The sequence below is a fragment of the Poecilia mexicana genome, unplaced genomic scaffold (genome assembly GCF_051168715.1).
Source record: "Poecilia mexicana isolate PSO_F unplaced genomic scaffold, ASM5116871v1 scaffold_2, whole genome shotgun sequence".
In the NCBI taxonomy this organism is placed as follows: domain Eukaryota; kingdom Metazoa; phylum Chordata; class Actinopteri; order Cyprinodontiformes; family Poeciliidae; genus Poecilia; species Poecilia mexicana.
The window spans coordinates 53,335,264-53,348,235 of NW_028263371.1; the positions used below are offsets into that span (position 1 = coordinate 53,335,264).

Here is a 12,972-nt window from a genome sequence, read left to right on the forward strand (position 1 = left end):
TGTAGGATACCCTGACCCTGAGGTGGTTTGGTACAAAGACGACCAGCCAATCAAAGAGACTCGACATTTCCAGATCGACTACGATGAAGAAGGAAACTGCAGTTTGATCATTTCAGAGGTCAGAGTTCAGCTGGTGCTGCATCTTTTCGGTTGAACGAACTGGAAACTGAAGCTGCTGCGTCAGTCAGAAATCCTGCTTCACTTAGTTTTCCTTCCATTATGCAGTTTTGTTGTACTTTGTGTTGCTGCATCACATAAAATCCGCCTAAAATATGATGAATTATGTGGTTGTAACATGACACAACAGTGTTTATGAACATAATGTTACTATATTTAAATGAATTATATTTATTAACTGCAAAATCACATCTTACCAAGTTTTTTTGAAGTTTTATTTAAAGTGTATTAGGATATTTCCATTAAATATTTGGTAAGATTGTATGTTTTTCACTGTTTTCTGGTGTTAACCTGCAGGTTTCAGGTGACGACGATGCCAAGTACATGGTAAAGGCCGTCAACAGTCTGGGCGAGGCGACGTGCACAGCAGATCTGCTGGTGGAGGTGATGGCTGGAGAGGACGAGGAAGAGGAAGAGGAGGAAGAATAACGATTCCTGTTGGACGTTACGGAGGCCTGCTGCTCCTCAGCCTGTCAGAAAATTCACCCACAGTAACAGTTGGGGGTTGGAGGTACGGGTGGGCGGAGTTTCTCATACCTTAATCTGAGCATGTGCAGAGCTGCAGCCGATTGGCTCTGATTGGTCGGATGAAGTGTGACGATCTTAAAGCACATCAAGCTCTAAGGCGTTGCGGTTCACCATGTCAAACAAACCAAAATGATTTAAAAAGCTGTTCCCCTCCCAGCCTGTGGGGGCGCTGCAACAATAACTACTGAAGGGAATGGCACAAAAACCTCTGAAGAAGACAGGAGTGCAGCTTCCTTCTTCAGGAAATATAAACAAATGGAGCAGCATCACATTTTAGCAGTTGTAGGATTTCTCTTCAGTCTTCCACAAAAAAACTATGAGCCTTTTCTCCCAGTAGCAGTAAACTCTTGCCTTTGTTTTGGTTGTATTTACCCAGAATGCCCTGCGTTGTAGTCTGCTTCCTGCTTTGTAGCTGTCTCCAGTAAGCTTGGCCTTTACATATACATTCAAACCGGACCAGAGTTCACTTCAACCAAACCTAGACCGAGCTTTGTAGACGGACCAGTGTTCGCCTTTTAGTTTGATTCACATTCACATCTCCCCAAACAAACCAGACTTTCTAGACAAGTGAACTAGAGGTTGATTGAAGTGGACTATACAGGGTTGGTGTGAATGCACCAAAGAGTTCATCCCAGCAGCTTCATGTGTTAGACTCCGCCCACCTGATGCCCCATCTCATCTGAGGTCACATGGGTTGAACTGTCTTCCTGTGAACAACAGCTCCTCCAAAATAACCACACAGATACTTCCTGTCGTTTCACATGAAGATCAACCATAAAAAGTTCATCATTTTAAAAGATTCACAATTTAAAAACATCAAATATCTTTTTCACATGGACTCTGGAGGTTCCTCCAACAGGCTCCTTCCTGCCTCAGGAGTTTGCTTTCATACGATTGGTCCGTTTATGGAAGCTGTGATGTCACTGAACTTTAACCTGTACATGTTTAATTCATAATGCCTCACTTTGTCCCAGTTTGATTTGAAAACAACGTTCCAAAGCATGAGGAAAAGCATGTTTGCCAACACTTTAAGTTTAACCTTTTTGTCTGATCCAAGTGCAGGACGGGAGAGAGTGAAGATGGCCGCCCGCCTTCTTTCAATTAAACATAATTGGAGCCAAACGTTTAGTATCTTTAAAATGAAGAACGTTTGACACCACTTTCGTTTAATTTGAAGAAGGTGTGGCGGCCATCTTTACTCGGGTCAGGAGAACTTCACCATGTCTGTGCCTTAAAGCTGCTCTGAGCCCCGTCTGAACTCGAGGTTCTGCAGTCATCACATTTGTTCTTTATCTTCTGCAACTCAGCTGCTCCTGTTGATATCCGACAATCCAGCTTCACTCTTTATCTTCACTTCGTGTTTCAGCTGCAGGTTTATGAAGCTTCAGTCACGTTTGGCCTCCTGCTGTGAGCCTTAAAGCGTCACCCTGAGTCACACTCAGAGTTTCTCTGTCATGCTGTGGGACGATTTTCTTCCCCTGTGGCCTTAAAAACTGTTCATGAATCAGGAAAATCTCAAACCTCAGCATGAATTTCCCAGTTTCTGACTCCAAGCATCACGTAGGAGCAGATCAAACGTTTTATTGGATTGCTGTGAAGTCTCTCTGTGTGGCGGCAGAAACTCTGGGTGAAAGTCACATTCCAGCTGTTTGTGTTTGAACCTTTTAATGAAATCTGATTCCTCTTAAAAATCAGACACCAAAGATGTTTTTTTTTCTGCTAACTCACAGGTGTGTTTGTGTGCGTGTGTATGCGTGTGTGAGTGTTTCCTCTGCAGTTTTCAACCATCCGGTTTGTGTGTTTGGAGTCTGTTTTTTGTTATTTAATGCACAGATTTTTAATTATATGATAATTCTTCCAGAAGGTGTTGCAGCACTTCATGTCCCTGCCTATTAAAGCAGAGGTGGACTCACTCTTTGTTTTGTTTTTGTATTAGATGTATGTAGATTTAATTACTTTAATTTTTATAAAAAATATACCAGTTTGATGAACTGTATGAGAACACTACGACTGTAGTTACTCACAGAAAACAAATAAATTTTTATCACTAAACGAATGTAGTCTTTTTGTATGTTTCAAAATCAGGTTCATGGATGACATTTTATGTTTACCATAGAATATTTTTTCTTTAAACAGTTAAACAGTCCAGAAGAGCCTCTTCTTATGTAATCCATTAATTTATGCAACAAAACGGCTATATTTAAACCTGTAATTTTACTGTTTGACTTTAAAAAAAGAAGACTTCCTGTATCTGCCCGCGCCGTCTTGAAACGCACCGTGAGTGTACACATGCTAACAGCGGTTTTACACATCTGGTTCACCTCGAAACATCCTGTTGACCAGAATCATGTTCAAGAAGCCAACCAAAGGTTAAAAAAATATATATATTTTTTTTTTACCTTTGGTTGGCTTCTTTGCATTTTGCTTTTATTTTAATTTTTTTTTTTTGCTTAAAAAAATAAGCAAAATATTGCTCTTTTTTTAAGCAATATTTATTGCTTGGGGAAAAAAAAATATATATATATATATATATATATATATATATATATATATATATATATATATATATATATATATATATAATTTTTTTTTTTTTTTTTTTTTTTTTTTTTTTTTTCCAAGCAATAAAACTGTAAATTAGCTGCTGCTGTTGCATCCAGATAATGTTATAGGGCTGTAGTGTGTAAAATGTCTATATCATGTTATATTGTGATTCAACAAAAACATATTTGGAGTATTTGCTCTTATTCCTTCATTCATGTTTGAGAGTTCTTTAATCTCCATGGCAACCATTCAGCCTCAATCAGCCTCTGAAAAATGTCTCCCTCTCTTCTGAGATAATGGCTACATCCTCGTCCCTGAGGAACTTCAAAGCTGATGAACTCTGTCTTAAAAAGTTTATTTCTGGCTTTTTCTTTATAAGAAAGAAGAGATCTACGTTTAAGAATTCAGCTCATGGACACAAGCTATCAATGAGCAAATCTGGTATAAACAGATCAGTTTATTTTAATAACATTGTTGATTCAGTCTCATTAAAAGCATCAGTGTGTGTTGAGGGACAGCAGCTGGTCAGTTTGTGTCGGCCTTAATGAGCTCACCTGAGAGCCGCTCGTTAATGTCTCTGTTAGGACCAGCAGCTCGTTAATCCGTCCTCTCAGGACAACATGGACGCCGTTGCATCATTCTTGTTGTTTGACTCTTGAGTTTTTTCCATTAATGTTCCTCTGAGGATCTAAACACAAAACGCAACTAAACTTTACTTTCTGATTCTTGACTATTACTTATGCTTTGTCTCGTTTTTGTTTTACGTTTGTATTATTTGTGTTCGATTTCAACCTTAAACGAGACAGAAACAGTCATTTGGATTGACAGAAACCTGTGTTGATGGAGCTCCTCAGCTTACTGCACCAAAAGGTGGAAATAAGATCTGCACCGATGGTGAAGTGTGAGCCAAACAGGCTTTAACATTACAAAATGCCTGGACACATTTCTGGGTCCAATCAACACTGTCGTTTTCTTGAGCAGCTGTGGAAATGATGCTCCCATGTGGAGAAAAAGTTGTAAAATTACCCTTTCCTAAAAACTCCTGCAAAGCTTTTACAGCCTGAGAGAATACCAGTAAATCTTACACTAACTGGAGCTTATTTGAAATATATCTCTGTAGAAATGCCTTGGCCCAAAAAGTGTCAGACCAATAACCCACATGGGTGTTTTCCTGGGCTTATGATCAGGCTATGTGTCACTAGACGTTGAAAAGCCTGACTTGGGTGGGACATTTACTGTTCAGTAGAGCTGCTCACCTCAAAGATGTCATCCAAACAAAATGAAGGACAACCTGTGCAAGAATGAATCCTTCAATCCCTGAAAAGAAGCTGCAGCATGTACATTTTAACAAATATCACCCTTTCATGCACAACATTACAGCTTCTACTTGATATGAGAGCCTATCATGAATGCTAGGCTAGTTTTTCTGAAACACTAAGTTGTTAGTACATTTAGCAGCTTGTTCATGAGGTTGGTTGACAGCGCTAAGATCCTCCTCCTGGCTCTGATTGGTTGTTCTTTGGAACAACGTATTTGTTCAGACAACAGTAGCTCAGCGAGACGCGATTGATCTTTTCATAGATTATCTGTATCATATTTCACTGTCACAACAGTGACAGTTTTAACAAATATGTAGAAAACATATTTTTTATAAAAGTTACATGCTGCAGCTTTAAGGTCAAAAGGTATGTGGAGTAATTAAGGTGGTTTTAGAGATCCTCAACCTGCACAACCTTTGGAAATCCTGCTGCTGCTGCTATTAAAATCAGCTGTAGTTTTCTGCTGCTACTAAGAAGATTCATATCTTCATGAGTGTAAAACCAGAATGATTATGGTCCAAACCAGGCATCACCAAGGTTAGTGAATATGGTTTAGTGGCCCCGTTTCCTGTTAAAAACATCAACACCATAGTTTCCATACAGATTTAGTGGAATCTTGGAGAAAGTTTTAAAGTGTAACTGACCCCAAATCAAGAATTTTTTTTTTTGTTTGTTTTTTTGATGATAAATTGTCTAAATTGATTCTTAAGAGCGTTATCTTTATTTTATTTTATTTTTTTTTGCTAATTTTGACATTTTTGTGTAAATTTATGTAGTTCTGCAATATTTTACCTAAACCCATCTCAGTGGTGGCCTCTTCATTTTGAATTATAGGTACTGAAATGGCTAAATCTAATCTAGGATTCTTCTAACCGAATGCTTTCCATGTAGTTTGTTTAATTCCCATTTTCAGTGCTTCATTCTTGCACATAGACTTTCATAAAAAGTTCATTTGATTTGACATTTGTTTCATTCTCTCAGGTGATGAATATGTTCAGTCACTAATTAGCTCCACAGAGAGCAGAGACCCATAAAGTAACTCGTAGCTCTTCGGACCAGAAGTTCTTCAGGTTCTGACTGTGATCATGTTATGTGTTCTGACTTTGACGTGACGATTAACTCGCTGAAGATTCAAACACTGATGGTTTCATGTTTATAAATCACAATAACTTTAATAATTGAATGTTTCTTTTTCAGATGATCAGATATTGTTGCTCAAATATGAGTTTGGTCTACAGCTGCGGTGAGGTTCATCTGTTCTCCATCTAGTTTTTCTGTTTCCTTTCTGATCTTCTAATGTCCTTGGCGGCTTTGAACGTCTCGCTGTTCGTCGCGCAGACGTCGCTGACGCTCGACGGCCTGCAGCAGCTGTCTGATCACCGGCTGCTCTTCTTCTTCCTCTTCCTCATGGCTTATGTGTTCGCGCTGTGCAGCGACGGCCTCGTGCTGGTAGTGATCTGCACGCGCCACAGCCTCCATAAACCCATGTACGTGTTCGTGGCCGCGCTGCTGCTGAACTCGCTGCTGGGCGGCTTCGCGATCTACCCGCGGCTGCTGTGGGAGCTGCTGTGGGAGAGCGGCTCTGTCCTGGTCACGCTGTCAGCGTGTGCTTGTCAGATGTGGGTTCTTTACACAGTGGGCGGCTCGGCCTTTATGTTGCTGACGGCCATGGCCTTCGACCGCTATGTCGCGATCTGCCGCCCGATGCGCTACGCCGCGCTGGTGTCGCCGCGGACAGTGAAAGCTGTGCTTCTGTTCTGTTGGCTGCTGCCCGCCACTATGGTTTTGATCATCGTGCTTTTAACCGTGTGCCAGCCGCTCTGCCACTCTCATATCAACCGGCTCTACTGTGACCTTTATAGTTTAAACAGACTCAGCTGCGGCGGAAACGCGGCGCTGCTGAGCGAAGTTTTCGCCATGTTCATCTATGTTGCTACTGTCCTGCTGCCCGTGATCTTTGTACTTTTCTCCTACAGCAGCATCCTCTATGTCTCCCTGTGTCGCACACGCGGCTCCAGCAGCAAAGCGTTGCGCACCTGTCTGCCGCACCTGCTGGTCTTCCTAAACTACAGCGCTTGCACTGCGGTGGAGCTGCTGCAGCGCCGCCTGCAGGCCGGAGACCAGACTGCATCCTCTGTGCTCACTTCGGTGCTGGTCGTTCTGGTTCCGACCGTGTTAAACCCGGTAGTGTACGGCCTGAATATGAGCGCCATCACCGGATACATCAGGCGGCTGCTGGGCAGCAGGAAAACCGAATGATTTAAACCGAGTCAGGGTTCCTGGGAAATGTAAAATGTTAACAGATTGTTTCTGGATCTGGATATTTAAGGATAAAAAGTCATCGCTGAAAGAAAATAAATCACACCAGCCTGTTATACTAATGTATTTTTAACATTTTTGATTAATTTTAAATCTTGACTGATTTGAAAAAGAGTCTGTTTTGCACTTTTCATGTGTTTTCTATGGTGTAAAGGACATATGTGTAGAAACTGCTTCTTTGTGAAATATGGCTGCATTTATAAGGGTTTCCTGAATGCAATTTTACATATGTGTAGATTTTGTTCCATAGGGTTTTTTTGTAAATCAAATAAACACAGAACTAAGATAACCCATTTTAAATATCCAGCTTCAGTATTTGTACAGCAGTAATCATGATTAACAGCTTAGTGTTGATCAGAAACATTGTTACAGGAGAAGTAAGAAAACTGAACTAAGCTGCAATGGCAAAAAAACTTAAAGAAATGTTGATTTTAACAATTGAAATTAAAGTGTTGAATCACCACTGCCTTATTTATTTCAGCAAAAAACATTCTTGGAAATTATGATAAATATCTTGTGAGAATCATCCGTTCTCCATGCTAAGTTTGTGACGTATGAGGCAGAAAAAGAGTCAGTGAGTTGAATTTTTTATTTTTTATTTAACCAGGTAAACCCCATTGAGATCCAGATCTCATTTTCAAGGGGGACCTGGGCAGAAGTCTACAGTGCACAGCAACCTGGTTACAAAACAAAATTGATTAATACATATACACAAATATAAAACAGTATAAAACAATTTAAAAACAGTGACATTGTTTAAAAGAATCTCGTTGCCTGTTTTTAAGAATCGCTCGAAATAAATCCAGTGAAATCAATTCTGACATCTTGAGTTCAGACTGTAGCTGATTCCAGGCTGAAGGAGCATCGCACTGAAAGCTCGCTTTCCTTTTTCAGTTCGGCAACATGGAACATGCAAAAGAAAATTGTTGTTGGAGAGTAAAGAATGGGAATTAATAGATCTATGTAAAAGAATTTAAATATGCTGGAGCCAAACCGAGTAGAGGTTTATAAATAAGTATCATCAGGTGATTGTTTCTCCGTACACATTCATGAATTCCATGTATTAATACCAAAATACAGTTGGCACATTATGACCTGCTACCTCTAAGAGCTAACAGACAAATAGCTACCAACAAGCAACAGTTGGTAGCTTCTTTTATTGGCCTGTCTAAGCGACGCCCCAAACAGGGCGTTCCCTAGTGTGTCATTTCTTCTAAGCAGAGCTCTCATTTGCATTTCATTACATGTCATCCTGTAGGTTTAGCTTAGCTTTAGCTTAGCAACTAGCTAACAGAGATGGAAGGAAAACACAGAATTATTTATTCTCAAAAATCTCCCTATGGTTTATGACTTGGTTTTAAGAAAAAACTGGTCTAGTCAAAGTTTTTTTTCCTTTATATGCTTGTGTTTAGTGATCTGATACAATGGGTACATAATATCAGATCATAACTGATTTTCCAGACAATAAACAAAGAAGAAGAAATGTAACATTTGATAGATTTCTGTTAAAAGGGCCATAGAAGAGTGGATGGGCCATTTTGAGGAGCACAACATAAAGCTTCCCCTTCTTTTTTTAAAATGAGAAGTAAACGTGAAAATGTAAAAAAAAAAAAGCAGAATTAAATATTCTGCTAATAAAGCAATCTAGAACAGACGAAAGAAACGTGTTTAATGAGAAGAAAAAGGATGGCAAAAATAATGCAAATGTTAAGGTGTGAAATAAATATGAGTTTTTTTTTCATCTAAAGCTCAATGATTTTAATATGTAGGAGAAACGTCATAACATTAAACTTTGGTTATATTGGCAGGAAACTGAAAGAACCAAATTATGAATTGAAGACAAAAGAGTGATATGATCAAGAACTGTTCGGTAATCAATAATCTGGTTTGAAAACATTTATTCAGAAAACAGAACTTATGTTCAAACATTAATGAATGTTGGATTTGTCTGTTTATGTTGCAAATAAAATCCAAAATTAAGAAGAAGAAAGATAAGTTTGTATTGGACTGAATGAAATGATTTCAAATGTCAGTTTATTTAGCAGAATTGATGGAATATTGAAGAACAGAAATTTTTGATTGCAAATTTAAAATATGAACTTTATATTATTCTAATTGGTCCATCAGCCTTTAAATCTCAACCTTTCCTCAGTCTGTATTGCTAATTATAAAGCCCTCACCATGATTATGCCACCAGGTAGATTTCTGGCCGTTTTCTGGTCTCTCTCTTTCAAATAGCACCATCTTTACATTTTTCTAACTGAATGGTTTCAATGTGGATTTTGTCTGATTCCAAGTTTCAAAAGTTCTTCCTTCGATAAAACATTTCAGAGGTTAAAAGGTTTAGATGATTTGACCTGAAAGTATCTGATGCTCTCAGCTGATGAAGATGTTCAGTCACTAATTAGCTCCACAGAGAGCAGAGGCCCTTAAAGTAACTGAGCTCATCGGACCAGAAGTTCTTCAGGTTCTGACTCTGTTATGGTCGGCTGGTTGACACATTATTATGTGTTATGGTTTAGATGTGAAGATTAAGTCGCTTAGGATTCAAACGTTCAGATTAGATGGTTGAAGGTTGGATAAATCACAATAACTTTAAATGTTTCCCGTTCAGTTGATCCAGTTTCTCGATATTGTTGATTGGATGTTTTGATTAGATGTTTGCAATTATACGTTGTTGATTAAATGTGTGTGTGGTCTACAGCTGCGGTGAGGTTCATCTGTTCTCCATCTTGTTCTGTTTCCTTTCTGATCTTCTAATGTCCGCGGCAGCCCTGAATTTTTCGCTGTTCGTCGCGCAGACGTCGCTGACGCTCGACGGCCTGCAGCAGCTGTCTGATCACCGGCTGCTCTTCTTCTTCCTCTTCCTCATGGCTTATGTGTTCGTGCTGTGCAGCGACGGCCTCGTGCTGGTAGTGATCTGCACGCGCCACAGCCTCCATAAACCCATGTACGTGTTCATAGCCGCGCTGCTGCTGAACTCGCTGCTGGGCGGCTTCGCGATCTACCCGCGGCTGCTGTGGGAGCTGCTGTGGGAGAGCGGCTCTGTCCTGGTCACGCTGTCAGCGTGTGCTTGTCAGGCGTGGGTTCTTTACACAGTGGGCGGCTCGGCCTTCATGTTGCTGGCGGCCATGGCCTTCGACCGCTACGTCGCGATCTGCCGCCCAATGCGCTACGCCGCGCTGGTGTCGCCGCGCGTGGTTGCCGCTCTGCTCCTGTTCTGTTGGCTGCTGCCCGCCACTATGGTTTTGATCATCGTGCTTTTAGCCGTGTGTCAGCCGCTCTGCCACTCTCATATCAACCGGCTCTACTGTGACCTTTACAGTTTAAACAGACTCAGCTGCGGCGGAAATGCGGCGCAAATGAGCGACGTTTTCGCCATATTCACCTCTGTTGCTACTGTCCTGCTGCCCGTGATCTTTGTACTTTTCTCCTACAGCAGCATCCTCTCTGTCTCCCTGTGTCGCACACGCGGCTCTAGCAGCAAAGCGTTGCGCACCTGTCTGCCGCACCTGCTGGTCTTCCTAAACTACAGCGCTTGCACTGCAGTGGAGCTGCTGCAGCGCCGCCTGCAGGGCGCAGACCAGACTGCATCCTCTGTGCTCACTTCGGTGCTGGTCGTTCTGGCTCAGTCCGTGTTAAACCCGGTAGTGTACGGCCTGAATATGAGCGCCATCACCGGATACATCAGGCGGCTGCTGGGCAGCAGGAAAACTGAATGATTTAAACCGAGTCAGGGTTCCTGGGAATGTAAAATGTTAACAGATTGTTTCTGGATCTGGATATTTAAGGATAAAAAGTCATAGCTGAAAGAAAACAAATCACTGTTTTCTGTTTTACGGAAGTGTTTTTTCAACATTTCTGATGCAATTCTGTTTTGCATTTTCATGTTTTTCCCCTGATTTTACGAACATATGAATAGAAACTGCTGCTTTGTGAAATATTTCAGCATTTATATGACTTTTTTGCTTGAAATTTTACGTATGTGTATGTTTTATTCTATAGGTTTTTATTCATTAGTTAAATAAAATCAGAACTAAGAATGACTTCTTTTACATATCTTCCTAATCTGTACAGCAGTAATCATGAATAACAGGTTAGTGTTGATCAGAGACATTGTCACATAAGAATTAAAAAACTGAGCTAAACTGCAATATTAAATCAAAAATCTAGAACAAAATTTGATTTTAACAATTTAACTTAAAGTGTTGAATCACCACTGCCTTATTTCTTGCATCAAAAAACCGTCTTGAACAATTATGATAAATATCTCCATAGTTTATGACTTCATTTTACGAAAGAAGTGGACTAGTCAATCTTTTTATCCTTTATATGCCTGTCACTGCACCCATAGCCGATTTGCCAGACAATAAGAAATGTAACATTTGATGGATTTCTGTTAGGGCAATAAAAGAGTGGATGGATCATTTTGAGGAACACAACATAAAGCTTTCTCTATTCTTTTTATAAATGAGAAGTAAATGTGAAAACATAAAAAGCAGGATGAAATATTCTGCTAATAGAGCAATCTAGAAGAGAAGAAACGTGTTTAATTAGAAGAAAAAATGATGAGAAAACAATGCAAATGTTAAGATGTGAAATAAATGTTTTTTTTGTTTGCTAAAGCACAATGATGTAAACATGTAAAAAAAAAAAAGTCATAAAATTAAACTTTGGTAATACTGGCAGGAAACTGAAATAACCAAATTGAAGGGAACATATTGATATGATCAAAATTGTTTCGATCAGTGGTTCCCAAACAGTGGTCCCCCCCCCCCCCCCTATGGCTTACAAATAGCTGTCTGGTTGAAGGAAGTGTGTGAGCGAAGGGGGGGGTGGATTCTTAGAGAGTCCCTGTTATACTCAGCCCGGCTCCAGACGAACAAGGGGGGGAACCAAAACGAATCGTAGCTGAACATAGACAACAACACCAGTAGCCTCCAAGCTACTTGTTAACAAGCTCAAGGTTCTGTATTGATATTAGCATCTTTTAGTTAACATTACCTGCATCCAGCAGCTTTACTCAACTCAGTCGGTTAGTTTGGGGGAAAACTGTGAAAAGTTCTTTGCGTTTTGCTGGTTTGCTGCCGTGATCCTAACACACCTGTAGCTCCGCCCAGCAGCAGCAGGTCTCCTTCACAGGTGTAAACCCAGCGCGAGCGTCGTAGCGCTCATGTTGCGTTTAAAGGTGGCTCGGAAAAACAGGTTACCACATGTTAACGGATTAAACAGTTTTAACTGCTGACAAAAGTGACAGAGGACAAAGATATGGTAAGTGCGGAAGCCCTTGCTGTATCAAATTGACATAGGAATAACAGAGTTGGCCATTCTAAGGTAAAAACCCAGTGCATACAGTGTTCATGTTTTGTTTTTGTTTTTTTCATCCAGACGGCTTCCTGTGCCCCCCCTGCAATGACACAGCGCCCCCCCCTAGGGAGCGCGCTCCACAGTTTGGGAACCTCTGCTTTAGATTAAAGGTAATCAATAATCTGGTTTAAAAACAGCTATTCAGAAAGCTAAATTTATACGCTGATGTCCAAACATTAAGGAACGTTGCATTTGTCTGCTTATGTTGTAAATAAAATCCAAAATTGAGAAGCGCAATAAGTTTGTATTGAATTAAATACATCTTAATTGACTGAAATTTGAATTTTCGAAATTTTGAAAATGCAAAAACTAGGATGAAATGCCATGTGCCTCAATAACTGCTTTTAAAGATTATAATAACAGCTACTGTTGTTGAATATAGATACATAACAATATATCAGTTTTTCAGTTTATTTTTATTGAATAATTGCAATGAATAGCAGGACAGAATGACACTGAAGGTTCCAGTAACATGGCTTAGAATAAAAGGAATGAAAATAGCAGAATTGATGGAATGTTGAAGAACAGAAATTTTTGATTGCAAATTAAAAATATATATTTTTTTATTATTCTAATTGGTCCATCAGCCTTTAAATCTCAAACTTTCCTCAGTCTGTATTGCTAATTATAAAGCCCTCACCATGATTATGCCACCAGGTAGATTTCTGGCCGTTTTAAAATATGTTTTCTGGTCTCTCTTTTTCAAATAGCACCATCT

General features: G+C 39.9%; 3 protein-coding genes across 4 annotated transcripts in view; all 3 read left to right on the forward strand.

Moving 5' to 3' along the window:
- The window catches only part of mylka (myosin, light chain kinase a), a 53,604-nt gene extending 50,847 nt beyond the window's left edge, over window positions 1–2,757 (forward strand). For both annotated transcript variants that reach the window (XM_088002971.1, XM_088002974.1), the window contains 2 exons: window positions 6–118; window positions 475–2,757. In XM_088002971.1, the coding sequence (XP_087859097.1) occupies window positions 6–118; window positions 475–606 (245 nt within the window). In that variant the 3' untranslated portion in view covers window positions 607–2,757. The remainder of the gene's footprint in view (window positions 1–5; window positions 119–474) is intronic.
- Window positions 2,758–4,762: 2,005 nt separating this feature from the next.
- LOC106916096 (olfactory receptor 10J4-like) lies at window positions 4,763–7,310 on the forward strand. Its single transcript, XM_014984135.2, has one exon. It carries the CDS (start codon window positions 5,865–5,867, stop codon window positions 6,825–6,827), a length of 963 nt encoding a protein of 320 aa, XP_014839621.2. The 5' UTR covers window positions 4,763–5,864; the 3' UTR covers window positions 6,828–7,310.
- A 2,187-nt stretch (window positions 7,311–9,497) lies between these two features.
- LOC106916094 (olfactory receptor 10J4-like) lies at window positions 9,498–10,609 on the forward strand. Its single transcript, XM_014984133.2, has one exon. The coding sequence runs from the start codon at window positions 9,647–9,649 to the stop codon at window positions 10,607–10,609; it is 963 nt and encodes a 320-aa protein (XP_014839619.2). The 5' UTR covers window positions 9,498–9,646.
- Window positions 10,610–12,972: the final 2,363 nt, after the last annotated feature.

Coding starts and splice junctions, on each gene's coding strand:
- LOC106916096 (XM_014984135.2), top strand. CDS start 5,865: ATGTCCTTGGCGGCTTTGAACGTCTCGCTGTTCGTCGCGCAGACGTCG.
- LOC106916094 (XM_014984133.2), top strand. CDS start 9,647: ATGTCCGCGGCAGCCCTGAATTTTTCGCTGTTCGTCGCGCAGACGTCG.